Source organism: Nicotiana sylvestris, chromosome 2, assembly GCF_000393655.2.
Source record: "Nicotiana sylvestris chromosome 2, ASM39365v2, whole genome shotgun sequence".
In the NCBI taxonomy this organism is placed as follows: Eukaryota; Viridiplantae; Streptophyta; class Magnoliopsida; order Solanales; family Solanaceae; genus Nicotiana; species Nicotiana sylvestris.
In genome coordinates, this window is record NC_091058.1 from 85,915,102 (window position 1) to 85,936,673 (window position 21,572).

The following is a 21,572-nucleotide window of genomic DNA, read 5'->3' on the forward strand; positions in this document are numbered from 1 at the left end:
GCTTGTAAATAGATTGTTCTTCTTAAAGTGGTTTCTTATATTAAAGTAGCATTGTACGTGCTATAAAACTAAGTTTTAAATCCTTAGAGTATCCTTGATCATTTAGAATAGGGGGTGACACTTGAATTTAAATGGAAGTTCAATGGCTCTTGTCATATTTTTATTCTTTTATATTCGTTTACTATCATTTTCTTGTTCTTGTTCCAATTGTTTGGTGTTTGTTTGTTTATTTGATTTTGTCTTTGTAAATTGGGTCGTGGGAGTGGGGGGGGGGGAAATAACCCATTAGTGATTAAATTTACTTACATGCTTTAGGATTGGTCTCGGTCTAACAAATGAAATTAATTGTTAAAAAAAAGAGCATGAAGTGAATTCTCCTGTTATCTAGTTTTCTTTTATTTCTTTCCATTATCCGCTAGTAGCATGTTTAGGCCGACCACACTTGGGTAGGCAAATTTTAGGCCTTTTATATTCAAGGTGAGAGGTTGTCCCTTAGTTATTATTTTATTCGGGGAATGCCCCGTAGTACATGTATTTGGAGGCCGTGATGAGCGTCGTGGAGGAAGCATAGCGTATGTTAGTTTAGGATTTTTCTTTTCTTTTTATTTTCTTTTATTAGGCGGGAACAACCTCAAACCTCTTTGTGTTTATTCTATTTTTTGTGCTTTTACCTTAATTAGAGTATTCTTTAAAGCCAACTTGTTCAAGTACGCAACCGTACTAGTTACGGGCTCAGGAAATGCCTAACGCTTTCTCCTCGAGTCAAATGACCTCCTTTACTTGAAATTTTGGTGCAGACTATGTTTTAGAGTTTAAATGTGTTCTAAAGGAAAAATAATTTTTTTTAAATGTTGACTTGGCACACCGAAACCAAATATCAAGTGGAAACTCTGAAAATTCTTTGAAACACAAATTTTTTCACTTTCAAATTGAAAATCCTTTTGAGCTTAAAACTCACTTTTATCTTTCTTTAAGAGAGTTGGTAAAAAAGAGGTGTGACAGAGAAGGCAATCAAAGAAATAGATCTTCTCACATTAACTCTAACATTATTATATTTGGCATTGCACCTAGCTTTCCATATTTCCCAAAAAAGCAATAGCAGACAAACATTTAATAATGAATACTAGAACTGGATTATTTACCTTGCACCTCCACCAATTCACCATAAAAGATATATCACAATATGCAATTCTCGTAAGACCACATAATAATTTCAATATCTTCTTTGCGAACGAGCCAGTGCAGAATAAATGATCAACATTTTCTACTCCTAGGGAACCACAACAACAACATCTAGATGATATAGAATAACCCAATTTAGAAACTCTCGCTTCAGTTGGTATCTTGTCCCTTAAAGCCCTCCATACAATAAAGTTCATCTTGAAGGGAATACCTTTCTATCAATTCATAGCATTAATCCAAGCCTTTTGTTGATTTTCTTCTAAACAAATGCCAGGTTGGGGCCATTGAAAATGTCCCACTATTATTCGCACTCCATATTGCCTTATCAAGAGTAGATGCTTTCAGTTGGATCTGGAGACTATTGGCTTTAAGCAAAATATGTTGAGGAAGAAGTTGATCATAACCTTCCTAGTTAATTTGATTGTTCAATAGAATATCCAAGAGCTTCAAATTATTAGGTTTATGCCCCAGAGGAAGGTAGTCACAAAGAGGACCAAGCTCAGACCAATTGTCAAACCAGAAGGATACTTCTCCTCTTCCGACATTCCATAGTATTTGTTTATCCACCACCTTTTTGATCTTGCACATAGCATTCTAGGATTGTGATTGACCTGAATACCATTGCTTCATAACAGGATGGACTCTCTGACAATATTTGGCCATAAGAAAATTCTTCCATAGGGACTGACCAGTCCTAAAGTTCCACCATTGTTTTGTAGTGAAGGCATTGCAAATATCTTGAAGTTTTCTAAAATTTGTCCCCCCCCCCCCTAAGGAAAGCAAAGTTTATCCCAGGAAGACCAATGATATCCTCTCTTTTCCACAGAACCCTCCCCCCCCCCAAAAAAAAAGAATCTGTTAAGTATTCTTTATATTTGATTGAGTACACCTTTGGATAGGTGTACAGCTGCCAGAAGATGTGTTGGTAATGACAAAAGAACATGTCTAATCAACACTGCTCTGCCACTAGAGAAAAGAAATTCAATATGCCATCCTGAATTTTTTTTGATGATCTTGGTTATCATTTATGAGAAAATAACTATCTTTTTCCTCCCAACATAGAGTAGACATCCCAGATATTTGATAGGTAAGGCTTTGTGCTCCATCCTAATGATGTTTTCCACCCTTGAAATTTTATCTGGTTGAGCATTTGGAGTTAGAATAATATAAGATTTTTTCTTGTTGACCAATTGAACTGAAACTCTTTCATAATTAGTAAGAGCCTCCATTAGTAGTCTTAATGATTTCCTGCAACCACTAGAAAAGAGAAAGATATCATCAGCAAAGGCAAGATGATTAATAATAGGGCCTTTCTTATTCATATGAGAGACTTTGAAATCATTAAGAGAAGCAATATGATTTAATTTTCTAGAAATATATTCAGCATAAATAACAAACTGAGAAGGAGAGATAGGATCTCCTTGTCTTAGACCTCTTTCAGATTTGAAAAAAGCTTGCCTAGTGCCATTAACAAGTAGAGAATACCAGTTACTAGAAATATGTCTGAAAATGATGTCAATCCGATTTTCACTAAAATCCAAATTTCTCATCAGAACACATAGATATGACCATGTCACTCTATCATATGCCTTAGCCATATCAAGTTTCAATGCAACATTTCCTTTCTCATTAGTTTCTCCAACATTTTGTATGATTTGCTGTGCAAGTAAAATATTTTCAGTAATAGCTCTGTCTTTCACAAAGCCACTTTGGTTCCAACTGATCAAATCTGGTAAAATAATGATCAACCTAGAGTTAAGTAACTTAGAAATAAGTTTACTAATAACATTGCATAGGCTAATGGGTCTTATATCGTTAAAATACTGGGGAGAGGGGACTTTGGAAAGCATGACTATGCACGTATATGTAAACCACTTAGGCAAATTAGCTCCACAGAAAATAGAAATGAAGGCTTGAACAATATCTGAAGCAATAATGGACCAGCAATCTCGAAAATTTTTTGCAGTAAAACCATCAGGTCCAGGAGAACTGTTTGTATCTATAGAAAGTACACATACTTTCAATTCCACATCAATAGGTAATGCAGTTAATTTAGAGCTAACATCCTTAGATATAGAAGGTTCTATGAAATCCAAATCAGAGAAATCATTCTGCTCATCTTTCTGACAAAAGAGTCCTTGAAAATAACTCACTGCAGCTTCTGAGACATCTTTAGTCCCTTCCACCCATTGGTAATGTTCATTTTGAGTCTTGTTGATCTTTAACCTCCTTCTCTTATCTTTGATGACATTGTGAAAATAAGCAAAATCCCCATCACTTAACCATTTTACTCTGGCTTTTTTGCATTAAAATAGAATCCTGGATCTTGAGGTATCTAATATACTCAGCTTTGATTTTGTTTAGATTTGTTCTATTGGCATCACTGTTATCATTTATGGTAAGAATTTCAAGATTGGAGATTTCTAATTCCAATGTTTTAGGTTCTTCATGAATATATCCATAAACCTGTCTGGACCAAGAGCTAAGTCTAGATGCAGTCTTCTTCTGCTTCTGATGTAGGATCCATAGTGAATTTCCATTACACTCTTCTTGCCATGTGCTTTTAACCACATCAAGAAAGTCGCATGATCTGTCCAGAAATTGAGAAATTTGAAATATTTGATATGAGCCTCTTCATTATGGCTAAACTAAACCAAAAGAGGAACATGATCAGAACAAGCATTGGCCAAATGAGTAACAGTGGTTCTATCGAATATGCTAAACCACTCAGAGTTGTACACCATTCTATACAGGCTCTTCCATATAGTACTAGGATTCCCTCTGTTGTTGCACCAAAAAACAATATTACCAAGAAAATTCGCATCCAGTAAACTGCAATCTAACAAGCATTCCATAAAGTCAAAGATTTTATCAATTTTGTACGCACTCCATCCTTGTGATGACCCCTGTTTTCTTACCCATTCCATGCTTCAGAGGCCTTGAAAACCTTATTTTTAGTTACCTCGATTTGCATGGACTGTCCGGGCGTATAGTCGAAAAGCTTAAATATGAAATTCTGTGCAAATGCTAAAATTTGATATTAAAATGAGTAAATTTGACTCCGGTCAATATTTTGGGTAAACGGACCCGGACCCGTAATTTGACAGTCCCGGAGGGTCCGTAGGAAAATATGGGACTTGGCCGTATGCCCGGAATCGAATTCCGAGGTCCCAAGCCCGAGAAATGAATTTCTGAGTAAAATTATTTTTCTGAAATTTATAAAGAAAATTGAAATGAAAATTGGTTAGAACGTGTTGGTATCGAGCCCGTATTTTGGTTTCGGCGCTCGGTACAGGTCTTATATGTGGTTTAAGATATTTTTGTGAAGTTTGGTTGAAATTGGACGTCGTTTGACGTGTTTCGGACTTAAACCTCTAAATTTGAAAGTTTGTGTTGAAGAAAAACTAGTGATTTTGAGGTTTGATTCGTTGTTCTTGATGTTATTTTGGAGATTTGATCGCACGGTTAAGTTCGTAGAATGTTGTTGAGTTAGTGCATGCGATTGGTTAGGATCCCCGAGGGCTCGGGAGTGTTTCGGAGGTGTTTCTGAGTGATTTCGAACTTAGAAAGATTGCAGATTTTGGCTTCAGCAGTTGCAGGCCATTCCTTCTTCGCGTTCGCGACGCATCCTCTGCGTTCGTGAAGCTTTCCATTTTCCTTTCATCACGTTCGCAATATTGGATTCGCGTTCGCGTAGGGTCAATTGACCCTGGGGGGATTAGCCTTTTTTCCCTTTGCGTTCGCGCTCGTAATCTCGCGTTCGTGTAGTGTCCAGGACTCCCTTCATCGCGTTAGCGTGAAATCCCACGCGTTCGCATAGAGCAACTTCTGAACCCCTGCACTTTTATTCTACGCGTTTGCGATACCCTTTCCGCGATCGCGATGGCCTGTAAGTTCTACCCTTCGCGAACGTGACCAGCCTGTCGTGAACGCGAAGGGCAATTTTGCCCAGTTATAATTTTAATTCCAGAACAGTGTATTACGGGATTTTTCACAAGTTTCACGAGCTCCTTCTTCTCCAAGGTCCTTAGGCATCCATTGAAGCTTTCTTTCACCAAAATTTCGTGGGTTAGTAATCCTTAACTCGTTCATTTTTCATCATCATCTAATGAATTCCTAAGCTTAAAACATGTAATTTAGGGTAGAAAATTGAGGATTTGGGTAAAGTTAGGGCTTTTTGATTTTTTCTTGATTTAGACCTCGTTTTGGGGTCGAATTTGAAAACAAATTATATATTCGGGCTCGTGGGTGAATGGGAGATATGAATTTGGTCCGAACCTCGCGTTTTGACCAAGCGGGCCCGGGGTCGATTTTTGGAATTTTGGGAAGAAAGCTTGGAAATCTATAATTAGGCATTGGGTTTGATTTGTTTAGCATATATTGATATTATGAAGTCATTATTGTATAGACTTGATTGAGTTGGAGCCGAATTCGAGAGGGAAAGTGGTTGTTGTGGATTGATTTGGCCGTGGAAGTTTGAGGTAAGTGTTTGGTCTAACCTTAGCTTGAGGGAATAGAAGTTGAGTCTTATTTGCTACTTGCTAATTGTCGAGTACGATGTATAGGCATGGTGACGAGTATCTATACATTGGTGTCTAGCATGACCGTGAGTCCTTATATTGCGAATATCTTGGTTTTATTATAACTTCCATGCTTGATTGATGATTTCTATATGTTGTAGAGAGTATGTGAAAGGAAATTGTGATATTTAAACTTCGTGGAGCGTTGGCTCGAGTTGAAATACAAATTGTGAAGGTATATGAGATATTTAAATCTTTGGAGCATTGGCTCAAGTGATAATGTGAACTATGAGATGAAAGTGAAAGAAAGAGAAAGAGTTATTGGTTTATTCCCTTGCCGGGACGTTTTGTTGTTTTGTTGATTTTCTCCCTTGCCGGGATATGGAAATTTATTGATATTGTTCCCTTGCCGGGATTTAACTGTTTAATTGCATTCCCTTGCCGGGATTTCTATCATTATTGTTTACTTCCTTGCCCCTTATTTGTGATTGTTGTTTGGGTGAGGAAAGAGTGTAAAGCACGAAGGATGATGTCGTGACGTACGATGTACCATTCCGTACTGATATTCATTGATTATACTGTGAGGAAAGAGAGTAAAAGCACGAAGGGTGATGCCGTGCAAGTTTGTGATTTCTGATTCATATTGATATTTTGGCCTTGTTGTTTCTTTCTTTATTTGAGATTACTTATTTGAAATTGTTATCTCCCCACAGCATGCTCCCCTTCCTTTATTAATTGATTACTTCCTATATTTCTTTTCCGTTGTATATATATATTCGAACTACACAGGTTTATTTGGAGTCTGGTCCTAGCCTCGTCACTACTTCGCCGAGGTTAGGCTGGACACTTACCAGCACATGGGGTCGGTTGTGCTGATACTACACTCTGTGTTCTTTTGCACAGATCCAGGTCTTGGATAGCAGCAGTAGCGCGGGAGCCAGCCTTCAGTCCAGTGAGACATCGAGGTAGCCTTGCAGGCGTCCGCAGGCCCGACATCTCCTCTATCTTTTATTTCAGTCTGTTATCTCATATTTCCGAGACAAATAGTTTATATTCTTCTTTCAAACGGTTGTATTTAGTACTCTTAGAAGTTCCTGAGTAATGTGACACCAGTTCTTGGGTAGAGGCATATGTTGATTTCCGTATTATTGTTCAGTTTCTTTAATTTACGTCTTCCGCATATTTATTTAATTTCGTTGATTTCATGATATTACTGATAATTGTCAAAAGAAATAATTTGTTAATGAAGTAGCAGTTAAGAATTGGCTTGTCTATCTCACATTAGTAGGCGCCATCACGACTCCCGAGGGTGGTAAATCCGAGTCGTGACAATCCCATTTTTTCCTCAGGATCAAAGATGATATTAAAATCACCTATAACTACCCACGGTCCATTGAGGGAACCAGCGAAATTAACCAAATCAGCCCACAATTATTTTCTCAAAATATATCTACATTTAGCATACATAGAAGTGAGATGAAACTCACTATTAGTAACGTTGTAGCTAATCTTGCAGGTAACTAGCTGATAAGTGTGCTTGACAATGTCACCATCAAATTCATTAGACCAAAAGATCCAGATCTTGTTGTTAATATTAGAATAAGCGTTATACATCCCAAGCTGCCTCATGTGTTGATTCATTCTAATCACCTTAACTTTAGGTTCTTGTAAGCAAATGAGGGAAATATTGTACTTTTGTTTGAGATTTTTGAGCCGCTCAAAGGCACTTTGAGTTTTTATACTCCTAATATTCCAACAAAGAGTGTTAGTCATTGGAGACTATTGGAGTAAGAACTATGATTGACTTCTTGGGATCTTTGGACTTCTGCGAGGAAGGCCATCCATTTAGATTGCCATTTAAACCCCTTGGATAAAGATTGTTCATATCAGCGATCATCTTTTGATCATGAGTTAAACTCCTATCTACTTCACAGTCCATATTGAATTTGAGTTTGTTGAATTTGCTCTGTCTCCAACTTCCATGATTCTTCCTTATTGGGTTTACTATCCCTTTCGCTACTTGCTAGATCTTGTTGATGCTTGTTCCTCGCATAAGGTGGAGTTGCCTTTTCAAATAGGGAATTTTTTCTTGATCTTTTAATCTTCCTAATGTTCTCAGGTTGGAACATATAGAGCCCTTCATTACCTTGATGTTGATGTTCCCTCAATAAAGTGATTATGATATGCTGGTTCACTGATGGCAACTCTCTGGTAACTTTAATTTCTCCTGAAGCAAACACATTACTTTTATCAGTATCCTTCTGAACCTCTTTTATAGTGTTTAGGTTGGCTATTGGAAGACTTTTTCCTTGAGGATTATTTGAATTCCTCCTAGCCTTCTTCTTTCCTTTGTTATTTGTCACGGTAGTCCACCCTTCCTCTTTATCCACATTCTCTACCTCCATAGAAGCTAAACCTTGTTCTTTGTTGGCTCCACTAAAACTAGCCCTTTTATCAATTTCTATTTTATTGTTGAGCTTTCCCTATCTGATTTCCATGTTTTTGTTCTCTAGGATAGATGTATTATTAACTTGGTTTCCATATTTTGCTGGAGATCGCCTCAACTCAGGATGAAGAATACCACATTTTATATCTTGCTATGACCCTGCATTTTGCAATGACAACAATATTCAGGAATAGTTTCATATTCAACCTTTTGAATAACAGTTTCCTTCTGGCCTTCCTCATTGAGAATGTCAATCAGGACCTCTTTAAGGATAGGTCTGGTAATGTCAATTTCAACCTTGATTTTTGCTGCAGTAGGTCTAGTTTTCGATAAGGTAGCTTTGTCACATATGATTGGAATATCATTTGGCTCCACAATACGACATATAGCTACCCATTCGAAGAAATGCCATCGGAGATTCGGTAAATTTATCCAAACTGGGGCCATAGTAGTCTCAATTCCAGGCTTAAAATCCGTAGTCCATTCTGCAACTTCATTTGTATACCGCCGATTATCAGAGTAGTTCTGCCATAGACACTTTTGTGATCCTCCTCCACATCAAAATCGATGAAAATATTTTTGAGATTGTAAGCTCCTATTTTGATGGCACCTTTGAGAGGTACCATTCTAAGAAATTCAGCTTAAATCCTCTCAATAGATGGTCTAGTTCTTGGAAATATGCCTACAACGGTGAGACGACATGTTTCAGCCAACAAATCATGTTCCTCTTTTGTGAAACTGACCACTGGCTTTCCCTCGACAATCTCTTAAGGTCTATGTTTGAGGGATCTTCTTCTTAGATGTGTTGCCATTGATGCCGGAACCTCCAAGTCGTGATGCATGATTATATTGATTATCACCTATCATTGAAGGTCCAATAACCGGAGTAGGCCCATTTGGGTATAGCAGAACCTGATTTAGAGCATGATTAGGATTAGGGATTGTTGGATTTGAGAGGGTTAGAGGAGGAAAAGCATTAAATCGCATGTTACATGGATCCGACGAAGCCGACAGTGGGCCTAGCACTTTTCCGATGGTGGGGATTGATTGCATTATGCCCTAAATTGACAGTTATAAGAACGTTGCTTTTATTGGGAATATTGAGACAAAGGGGAAAGACTAGCTAGATGATTTATTTATTTTTTTGTGATTTTGTTGCTTCCTTTTTTCTTTAACTCCTATTCTGACCTATTAATCTTTGCTCTTTATAGTGATCTTTTTTGTACTTTGATAAAGATAATTTTGAGACATAAAAAGAAATTCTTTATATATTTTTTAAAGAAAAATAAAGGCCAAACTCATAAGTGGCCCCTTAAATTTGTCCAATTCTTTCGTTATAATATCCGAACTATGACTAGAACTTATTGAAACTACATCAAATTGTACATATTGAATACTTGAACTACATCAACGTACCTATTAAATGTAAATTAGACACTACCATAACTCATAATGATTCGAGCAGATCACATTACATGTATCACGATAGTGTTAAGTATATTCATTCACAATTATGATATATTTTAAATCAACAATTATCAGTTATTTTCTACATTTAAACAGATGGAATTTTTGTCATCAAAATCCGATCTAACATCTAACCACTCTTGATCAATATTAGAAGGCAAATACTACTCATAATTCAAAGCTGATTAATAAAATAGAAAGGAAGATTAGTAGAAGCCTCACTGAGGTGCGCAATAATGTGGAGTGTGACTTCACCATTTACATTAATAATCTTTCTTTATATCGAGAAACCGTCATTACTCGTATTACAAAATAATATACACCTGAAAATAACCTGTGAAATGTCAATCATTTAAATACAAACAATAACTAGATAAAATAACAATAATTACACCTTCTACCCAAGCTTTTTAGGGTCAGCTACGACTATATGAATCATTCCTGTCCATGTTCAGTAACAAAAACTAGATGAACCTGCGAAATTGTACACATCCTACCATGCAAAAATAAGCATATCTTACTATCTACAAAAAAATCAGCGCAAGGCCGATGGCCATAGACGTCCAGACTGCTGGCATGTTCAATCTTCATTCGAAGATGTCAATGGCCAAAGGAGGTGAAATCAAAAAGCATCATTTCTATTTTATCCTTTTGGTAGCAGCAGAAGTACGCTTTGAGAATAATTTCCCAAAAAGTCCTCTTGATTTGGAACAAGATTTCTGCTGAGTAGAGTCAATGATATTAGGAATGTGAACATCTGATTCAAAAGACTCTGCAATATCACTAACTTCACCCCTCAACACTCTCAGCAACTCCAAAGCCATTGCCTTTGCTTTGTTGTTTCCATTAACAGATACATTCACAAGTTCAGGGATCACTCCTTCATTCATCACCAGTTGACAATATTGAACCTTTTGAGAGCATAAAGAAAGAAGAAAACTCACTGCATGCTCCTGGTCCTTGCGACTGTCACGTTCGAGCACTTTCACAACTGAGCCAATGCATCCATCAGTTTCAGCTATAGCAATTCTAGCATCTTCATTGATGCACAAATTTTGCAAAATAATAACACAATCTCTTGCAAGACTCATATCCTCAAGAAAAGGGACCAGCTTAGGAAACAACTCCGAAGGTGCAATCAAGGAACCGATTTTGCTACTTCCTGACATGTTACATAATATTTTGATGGCTGATTCCTGCAATTCCCTACCGTGTGCATCAAGAATTTCAAGGAAAGTAGTGAGTGCACCAGACACCGCAATTTTATGCTGACAATGTTGGTGGCGGGACAGCACCTCGAATACGGAAAGAGCTTCTTTAGAAACCTCTGAACCAAGCAATGATGTCAAAAGCGCAAATGCATCGTCGCTCAAGTAAGGTATACTGCTTCTGAGACAAATGAACCATACGAGGATCAGTATCTGGAAGTAGAATAAGAAAACAAAAACCATAGTAATGATAGAAACTATATCATCAAAGATAGAAGAAGACAACTACTACCTCGCATTCTAGTATTTTAATAAGGGGCAGATGCATCATAACATTGACGGTATCGACATAATCTATCGAAATCAAAACTGGATTTTGAGAATAAACAAGAAATTCTACTCGAAAGAAGAACTAGTCAACGAGCTCACATTTCATTAGAAATATTACTCGAAACGAATTTCAAAATTTTGTTACGTGGATTTCCTCTCCCCAGAGCTTTGTTAGAATAATTTGTCACCACAGAGGTTCTTTGGAAAATTAACAGTTACTATTTCACTAATCCGCTTAGATGGGGATTCAATCTACAATAATGAATCACAGACCCATAAAGAGAGAGAGATCAGAATTAATTACCCGCATTTATCTAGAACTGCTAATAATGACTGGCATCCCAATAATTGAGCATCCAGATCATGAGATTTATATGCATCTTTTAAGAATCTAAAAAGATTTTGAATAAATTTCTCAGATGGCATCCAATCGCAAGCTCGATTGTTATGTTTCAACATGTTTTTTATATTTCCAACCAAGGTGCATTGAGACTCCCAAGAAAGCGAATTGAGCCGATCCAGTTCCATTTCATTGATGCTTCCACCAGATTGAACTTTGTGAAAATTGCCACTGCTTTCCCGTGACACCACATTGAAATCATTTGGCATCTTAGCATGCAAAAAGTGTGATGCAGAACCAGCATCAGACGATCCCATTGATAAATTGCTGAAGTCTATAGGTAGAGATAGATCTATCATTGAGCAGCTCAAGCTAGCAATTGAAGTGGAAGATGATTCCCATGAGTGACCTACTGCTGCTTGTACGCTGGGGTCAACAACGCTGACCCCATGTGCTGCAGTCCATTTTGATATTAGGTCCTTCATCGAGTTATTTGGGGTTAACGACAAGTGGACCAATTTCCTTTTCGTTTTTGGACATGTATCATTACCTTGCGCAAACCATTTCTCAATCCAAAATCTTTCATATGTTTGTCCAGAAGCAATGACAACAGGATCATACATTAGTCTCAAAGATAAAGGACATTTGAACTCGTCTGGAATTAGAGAGGAATTGAAGATATCCCTTTGAGCATCATCATGATGAAATCTCAGACGAGATTCCACTTCATATTGATTTCCAAATGAGATGGAGTCTTCATGCTGCAGAGATTCGTTCTCTGTTTGCTCTGCCACAATTGATTTTCCATTTTTATTGAGAAGATTCAGAAAGAGCAATAAGATTCTCCTCTTTGCTGGATCACCCTCCACAACTTTCTCCAGCTGCTTTTTTATTGATCGTTTCTCTATCAAAAGATTCTTTGGAGATGTAATATGCAGCTTCTGCATAGCAATTTGAATAGCCTCAACAACATATTTGTCCCCTGAATGTGTTGTAGATGTATACTGCTGAAGTAATTCCCTCAAAACCTTTCTTGCCTCCTCTTCGGATGGGTCCAACCTGAATATCCCAGCCCTCAGGTCAGCAACCAGTTGCGATATCTGCAGCCAATAGTGTCATTGAAGTGCATTCCCAGAGCCAGCAAATGGAAACAGAAATCAACCAGGTAGAAGAAAGAAAAGAAAGAAACCATAGCCAAAAGAAGATCTTTCTTTTCTTCTTCATATTGAAAGAGATGAAAGAATGAAGTTGAATGAGCGTGCAGGTTTAATAAATCAGAAAGGCTCTGGCAACAGTAAACAGATAGCCTAATAATCACACTACGGACATCATCATCATCTTGTTAAAAACAGCAAAGTTATTTTTGATTGAAAGCATGCACCACAGGCTTGGATGTAACATCAATCATCAGGATACATCAACAATTTGTTTTCCATCAAAAAAATTAAACACAGATTAAACTCTCAAAAGGAAAGTTTCCTGACTCACCTCTGCAGCCAGCATTACAGGAACCATATTCTGCATCTGGCTTAAGCTTTGCTCAAGCAAGTTTCTTGATTTCTTACATCTTGAAAGTGTAACATCTCCCGTTAATGCCTGAACATACAGAACTAAGTTTTATCAAGACCAATATTTCGTAATGTGAATGAAGACACTAATTATGACGACAATTAGATAACTTAAAGGGGGGTGCACTAATTATCAATTTATCAGTACTAAAGATTGATATTTGAGTCAAAATGAATACCAAGTATAGTTTACTGGATTCACTGCAATGTTGAAGAATGTCCTTGGCTTTGTCAAGTGCTCTGTTTAACTGGCAAAGTACCTGTATTCCTGAGTTGCATCGAGGTCGGGCTTCTTCAATTGCTGGAAGTAACATTGAAACTCTATTTACAAATTTAATTAGTTCCATGCACATATGATGATGCACCTGTGTCATCAGATGAAAGAGGAAGTATATTCAGTCGATGAAAGGGCGGTACAGCTGAAAGTAAATAGCACAATGGTACTCGATAATGACGAGGAAACCATGAAATTTGACAGGTAATAATCCGTGAACAAAACTAAGCATTCATCAATCTCTTAAAGACAACTTCAAACCTGTATAATGCTGTAAATGAGGCAACCAGCTTTAATTTCGGATAGATTTCAGATTTGAATTATAGCATCCTCAATGAAGACTCTTGAAATTCCAAGATTTAAACAACTATTTTATAGTTCATCAGGAGCTAGAGCTAAGTCATGCAAAACTCTATTACCAGAAAGCTTCTTTTCCTTTCTCTTTATATACCTAGAAAAAGGACAAGTGACTAGGCATACTCTTTCTTAATATGAAGGCACCAAGGTTAAGAGGAATATTGCTTTAGAAATGAGGTTAAATCCAGAAGTATTGAGACATCTCATTAGTAATTAGAAGAATGATTTGAGAGTAAATTGTCTGAAATTAAAAACTTGTGGAGATGAGATAAGGAGCTAAAGGAGAGAACAAATGAGAGAGCACAGTTTTCTATACCTTAATGTCCCGAGGAGATGGTATCTGACCAACTAAAGCAGCATCACTCCCCATCAGGAAATTCGGCTAAAATAGAGCAGAAAACCTTGTTGTTAATTTTGAATAGTAAACACTAGTATCAACCAGTCAGCATATAAGAGAAAATAAAAAGACAAAATGTCCATAGGAAGGAAGGAAAAAATAAATCAGAAAGTATACATCTTGGGAGTTATTTTATAATCACGAATTCATGTCTAAGTTAGCATAAATTGACAGCAACAGCCTTGAGTTTATATTCTAAGTTCCTGAAGAACAAGAACAAATGTGTTTTACTGGATATAATGGCAGTATTCTGAATAAAAATGGAAAAGGACAAGAAGAAAACTTTTGAGACATAACGGTGCTCTCTCTAAGCTTTTAGATAAGATAGTCACAATTCAATGTGGTTTGAGATATAGTGTAACTAAGTAAATAAAAGAACAAATAGTCACACAATTTCAAAAGCAGATCTGTCATACAACAACAACATACATCATAGCCAGTACTAGTAAGGCTTCATGTATTATCATTCGGAGTAACGCGAAAGTAGATGGTTGAGCCATATACCATGTTCATATAAAAAGTGGAGAAAATCCATACAAGAAAATGGTGGGGTTGGGCAGAGAAGGGAGAAGGAGTGAAAGATTTACTGGTAAAACCATTACATCTTAGGCTATCTAGGTTAAATCATACAACCTCAGGAATACCCAATTTCCCTTATGTCTTCAACTATTCAAACAATTGAGAAACACAAAGACAGAAACATCCACAGCTGCATAACCAAATTTGTTTTCATCACAATCTCTTATAAAGAATAGCTCTAAAAACAGGGAATTTCACATTCAAAAGGCAAAGAGAAAATATTATACTCAATGAATCAAACTTCCGAAAAACTTCTTATTATTATCATAGCAGCAGAAACTAAACAATAAAATGTAGAGAATCCTTACCGAATGGAGAGTAACACAGAACCCCTACTCTGCTTAAGATGAAAAACTGAATTTTGAACAGTTCCAATTATTTCTTTCAACTGGAAACGCTAATGAAACTAAGCAAGAAGCAGCCAAAACTCAACTCCACCTTCCATCAAATTCCCAGAAAAATTTCTAAACTTAGCTGTACAGTGAATACTTTTCTCATGACTGCACAAGGAGAAATGGTCAAAGAGAAAATTTCCTTTCTTTCTCAACCTTATCTTTTTCTACAAAAAGAAAACCCAATTCTTTCTCCTGAAAACTGAACAAGTTACATCATTAGTTGTTCCATTGATAAGCAAGATTGGAACAACATCATCATCATATATTCCCAATTATTTGCTTCTGACAACCCAACAGTAAAGCACCAATCTAACACCCTGTTCTGTTCCGTTTTGATGAGCCTTAAAACCAAAAAGTATAGACCATTATGTTGTAGAAACAGTAATATGATGATTATGGTGTAGAAGCAGAGCGGAAGTTGTTGGAGGACTTTACCGAATGCCTTAGGAAGTTGTCAAGAGTCAACACAAAATCTCAAAACTCAAAGAAGACCGCACTAACACACACACACACTGTAGTCTATGAACCCACAACCACCACTGTTTTTCTATTACTACTAATACTTTCATACTATGTCATTTTGTTTAATTATACTAATTAGCTTCAGCTTACAATTATACTCCGTATTTAGTTGGCCACATTAAAAAATAACACTCACAAATGTTGCGTTTGGTTGGTTGCATAATAACACTCACAAATCTTGATGTGACATATGGGCCTTCCTCATTCAGAAAAGCCCAAGCAGAAGATCGTAAGACCCATTAATTAAAGGTAAATTATTAGATATTTATAAGTAGCTCATTAAAAAAATTAGCCAATTGATAAAATATTACCAATATTAGTCAAATTAGTCAATTAGCTATTTGTAGCAAAAAAATATCAAATTTTTTGCTTTGTTTTGAGTGGGTGCTATTTGAATAGATTGGGCACAACTTAAAGAACTTGAATCTTAGTATTGGGATGATTTGGTGAAGTGTTGAGGTGGTTTGAATTGAAAATCCGAAGTAAAAACTGAACATGAAAAAAATGATATGTGTATCACACTGTGTATCACATATGTATCATATTTGTATCAATTATGTATCACATGTATATCCATGTATACCTGTGTATGAGATACATGTTTGATACATGTGTCGCAGAAGATTTTTTGAACTCGATTTAATTACGAATTTTGATACAAAACCAGTCCAGATCACCTCCAATCTTCCTCAAATTTTGTATATTAACTTATCTATATATTTTCAATGAATTTCAACTATACCCATTGAAAAAATTCCTTTTTTGATTAGATTTTTGGAATATTGTATATATTTTTGTATTTCATCACCTTATTTGCTACCTCATCCGTGAAATTTTCTTTCCGTCTTGTATCTAGTGTTGTTAATCACCCTATTATTTGGTTTTTTAATTTTTGTTGGCAAGTTTTAGTGAGTCTATGACTAATGGCTAGAGGTTGGTAAGTTGAGATTTATTTGGTACATTTGTGTAAGTTTTCATAATTAAATAATAAGGCCCATAAAATTCGAAATGTGTGGGGCCCACGTCAAGTTGCTGTGTTTTTATCTTCCAAAATGGACCTCCATTCCTTCCTACAATTGGCTAAAGATCATAGTCCTTACGCATGGTCCATAATTTTGAACAAAATGAAAAATTAATCGCACTTTTTGAAAATTCAAATGTTCTAATGAAAATATAAAATCATCCTCGATAATTACTTTCAGGAATGAATTTCTTTCTGATACTGCATTCCGGAGCAGGACTTGACTTATGCCTTTATCTTTAATTTGGAAACTTTTAGTGGGCGTTTGGACATAACAGTTGTAAAATTTCAAAAACAAGTGAAATTTTTTCCAAGTGAAAATAGTATTTGAAAATTAGAGTTGTGTTTGGACATGAATATAATAAATTTTTTGTGAGTGATCTAAGTGAATTTTTTTTAAAATAACCTTTATGGAGTTTTTAAAATTTTCGAAAAATTCCAAAATTTATTTTCGAGTGAAAATTAGAAATTCTATGGCCAAACACTGATTTCGAAAGAAAATAAATTTTTTTCGAAAATAAGTAACAAAATTCTTATGTCCAAACGGGCTTTAATTTCAAGAGTGAAATGAAATGAAAAGTATGCAAACTTATTGTTTTAGGGAAAAGGGGTAAAATTCCCTTCAACTAGGAGAAATATAGGTAAATTATCCTTATTTTGAATTTAATCGCAAACATACCCTTATCATTAGTGAATGGGTTCAGATTTCGCTCTCATCTATGAAAATAAAGTAAGTTTGCTCTCTGTTTGTATTTGGTCCCAAATATGCCTCTATCCCCGATGACACAACAATGCCCACGACAACCCGGAGTCTGCCCCCTCGGAGATGTGCATTGGCTCCCTTAATCCTTGTGGGTCGGACTTGCTGAAAGTCCAGCTCAAAATGGAGTTGTGCCCCTTGCACTTCTCCTCCCAAGTATCTTCCAAGTGTGCCTTCTGCATTGCACCTTGGACTAACCCATATTTGCTCCTCAAAACTAACAGAATTTCAACTTTTTGTCTTTATCCATTTAAAATATATTTTATTATTAAAATGGAATGCCATCATGCAACACAATAATCTTAATCTCAAAAATTTAACCAGAAAAATTCCACAGATCCAAAATGGTTAAAAGAGCCGAAAATATCTAATTGTTCTTGTTTTTTCCTATTAAAACTTTTTAGTCTCGTGAAATTTAACAACTATTAAACAAAATACAAATTCTAGATAAAACAATTATATGAACGATTATTTTGATACCAAATGACCGAACATTTAATCCAAAATCTTAATTTTATGGATGGAGCGGCCTTAAGTTCCCTACAAGACTTGTCTCGTTAACTAATTACTATTTACAGTCGTCGGAGGTTCCATGACTTTCAACAACTAAATGTGGGAGTAAGACTTCATTTATGAATATCTTTCTTTAAAGAATTTATTGTTTTATAAACACAATTCGTAGCTTTCTTTTATTTTCCCGGTCTATTTATCAATTTTCTATAGTGGCTGAAAGAAAAGAGAAAAGGACAGGATTAGTACTTTATTCATTTTTTTTGTTTATTGGTAGGAGGGTTAGAGTTTGATAACTACAAGTCATAAAAAGTGTGGCGACTGACTTTGTCAATGGAAAATGGTGTGGAGATTGTGATTTGTGGATATGAATTATGATTAATAGCGTACCAAAACGATGGCAAAGGGACGTCATGTTATTCATATTAACAGTAAACAGAAAATAAATTATTAATAGTATAACTTTTATCTTGTTATGAATAGTTTGTACATTGGATACTACTTTGGATACTACATTGGATACTACATTGGATGCTACATTGGATGCTCATGTTGTGAATAACTTAAAGATTAAATTTCCTATTTTATGTCCATCATCTTTACTTTTTATGCCTATAAAAGGCCATGTAATGCAATGAAAAATTACACCAAAGTGAAAGAAGAAAACACTTCTTTATTCTCTCTATCTCTTTTTGTTTACATTTTACTGCATTGCTTTTATTTTATAACACGTTATCAGCACGAAGCTCTAATTTTATTCTTAACTCTCGCTAAGTTGAGCCATATTTTATTAAGGTATGTATCATTATAATCATTTTATTTATGACAGTACATATCATATGCTCATTGTTTGCAGATTACTTGTGCGCTTGGGCATCTTAAATAGTTTAAGTACATTGTAGTGATAAAATAATTATTTCCTTCCGTGCTCAACTCTTAGAGGACCTCAAAGTCATCAAACTAGCTATGCACTAATGTCATACTTATAATATTCATAGACTCCCTAGATCAAAACATATCTTTAAGGCATTTTGAAGAACTGTGAGAAATAAATTGACAAGCAATAATTTTATAGTTTAATTACTTTATATTTATTGGAACATATAAATAATGTTAGTCACGTTCAGTTCTATTAACACATATATATCAATAATATAAAGTGAAATGAAACAAGTATGTAATTTCTACTTTATGGCAAGAATAAAATGAAATAGTAGATTGTTAACATGATATAGCTCTATTTTCATTTCTTTTACCTTAATCGTTTTGTTTTCATTAATTGTTTATTATTATAATTATTTCTCTAACTTATTCATCTTTTATGATAGTTTTCACTATGTCAAATTTATCAAAACTTGAATTTGTGGCACTTGACATCACCGGGAGGAACTATTTATCATGGGTTCTTGATGCTGAAATTCACCTTGACGCTAAAGGTCTTGGAAATACTATTATACAAGGAAATGAAGCATCAAATCAGGATAAAGCGAAGGCCATGATTTTCCTTCGTCATCATCTACATGAAGGGTTAAAAACTGAATATTTAACCGTAAAAGATCCACTTGAATTATGGATTAATTTGAAGGATCGATATGACCACCTAAAACTTACGGTATTACCGAAAGCTCGGTATGAGTGGATACATTTAAGGTTGCAAGACTTTAAAACCGTAAGTGAGTATAATTCTGCTATCTTTAAAGTAAGTTCTCTATTAAAATTATGTGGAGACACTATCACAGATGAGGACTTATTGGAAAAAATATTTTCTACTTTTCACGCTTCAAATGTGGTGCTACAACAACAATACCGTGAAAAAGGTTTTAAGAAATATTCTGAGTTAATCACATGCCTACTTGTGGCTGAGCAGAATAATACTCTATTAATGAAAAATCATGAAGCCCGTCCCACTGGGTCAGCTCCATTTCCGGAAGTGAATGCTGTAGCAACATATGATAAGTTTGAAAGAAAACAAAATAATTACCGTGGTCGTGGACATGGTCGTAAACGTGGACGTGGCAGGGGGCGAAACAATTATCGTCATTATGGTGGAAATAAATTGGAGAACAATAAGGGTTCTCAAATTAATCATTCAAAAGGTAAAGCTAGTATGTGTCACCGTTGTGGTATGAGAGGTCATTGGGAACGCATTTGTCGTACGCCAGAACATTTTGTCAAACTTTATCAAGCCCCCCTCAAGAAAAAAGAAAATAATGTGGAGGCACACTTGACCTTTCAAAATAATGATGATGAAGCAGGTCTCTCAAATAAATATGATTCTAAGGCACATCTTGCATATAAAGATGATGATTTTGAAGGCCTAACAAATATTACTCATTTAGAAGTTGGGGACTTCTTTGAGGATATTGACTGAAGAACTAATCATCTTACTGGGGAATGAAGCTATAAAAGTTGTTATGTTTATGTTTGCAACTAGTTTATTTTTCTTGAGTGTATTTTCCTAATGCATCATGTGTTGCTAGTTTCTACATTTCTAATGTATTTCTTAATGTTTTTTTCCTGCTTGTCTTTCATATTTCTTATGATGTATTATTAGTCTTTTTCTATGAAGAATATGAAAATTCTCCAGTCTTCAGTTGGACTCAAGATTAATAAAGATGATATATGTCTTCTGGATAGTGCTACAACACACACTATTTTAAAAGATAAGAGATATTTCTCTTATTTGGTAATGAAAGAAGCGAATGTTAATACAATATCCGGTAGTACAAGATTAATTGAAGGTTCTGGAAGAGCCAATTTATTACTACCAGGAGGAACAAATTTGGCTATTGATGAAGCACTATATTGTAGTAAATCTCAAAGAAACTTATTAAGTTTCAAAGATATTCGCCAAAATGGCTATCATATTGAGACTACAAATGATGAAAAGATTGAATATCTTTATATTACTACAATAATGTCCGGTAAGAAATATGTGCTTGAAATGTTACCTGCTCTTTCCTCCGGCTTATACTACACAAGTATTAGCAGGATTGAAACACATGCCGTAGTAAACGAGAAGTTTACTAATCAAGATAATTTTATTATTTGGCATGACCGGTTGGGCCATCCTGGTTCTAATATGATGCGTAAAATAATTGAGAATTCACATGGACATGCAATGAAGAATCAGAAGATTCTTCAATTTAAGGAATTCTCTTGTGCTGCGTGTTCTCAAGGAAAATTAATTATTAGACCATCAACTATTAAAGTTAGGATGGAATCCCCTGCATTTCTGGAACGTATACAGGGTGATATATGTGGGCCCATTCACCCTCCATGTGGACCATTCAAATATTATATGGTTTTGGTAGATGCATCTACAAGATGGTCACATGTGTGCTTACTATCAACTCGCAATATGGCATTTGCGAGATTGTTGGCTCAAATAATAAAGCTAAGAGCACAATTTCCAGATTATGCAATTAAGACAATTCGTCTTGATAATGCTGGTGAGTTTACATCCCAAGCCTTTAATGATTATTGTATTTCAACTGGGATAACAATTGAGCATCCGGTTGCTCATGTTCATACACAAAATGGTCTAGCAGAATCATTGATCAAACGCCTCCAATTAATTTCTAGACCAATGCTTATGAGAACAAAACTTCCCATTTGAGTATGGGGTCATGCCATTTTGCACGCAGAAGCACTTGTACGGATAAGGCCCACAAGTTATCATAAAGTCTCCCCATT

General features: G+C 35.6%; 1 protein-coding gene across 3 annotated transcripts; it reads right to left on the reverse strand.

The window, feature by feature from the left end:
• Window positions 1–9,872: 9,872 nt before the first annotated feature.
• LOC104234703 (U-box domain-containing protein 5) lies at window positions 9,873–15,612 on the reverse strand. Of its 3 annotated transcripts, none has more exons than XM_070168037.1 (6): window positions 14,977–15,612; window positions 14,009–14,074; window positions 13,322–13,426; window positions 12,982–13,089; window positions 11,458–12,593; window positions 9,873–11,004 (listed from the first exon to the last, which is right to left on the reverse strand). In XM_070168037.1, the coding sequence occupies exons 2-6, from the start codon at window positions 14,060–14,062 to the stop codon at window positions 10,254–10,256; spliced, it is 2,154 nt and encodes a 717-aa protein (XP_070024138.1). In that variant the 5' UTR covers window positions 14,063–14,074; window positions 14,977–15,612; the 3' UTR covers window positions 9,873–10,253. The 3 variants fall into 3 exon arrangements, with proteins under 3 accessions (XP_070024138.1, XP_009786615.1, XP_070024139.1); XM_009788313.2 differs by having other exon boundaries at window positions 13,241–13,426; window positions 14,977–15,611; XM_070168038.1 differs by lacking the exons at window positions 14,009–14,074; window positions 14,977–15,612 and having other exon boundaries at window positions 12,982–13,103; window positions 13,241–13,380.
• Between the last annotated feature and the right edge of the window lie 5,960 nt (window positions 15,613–21,572).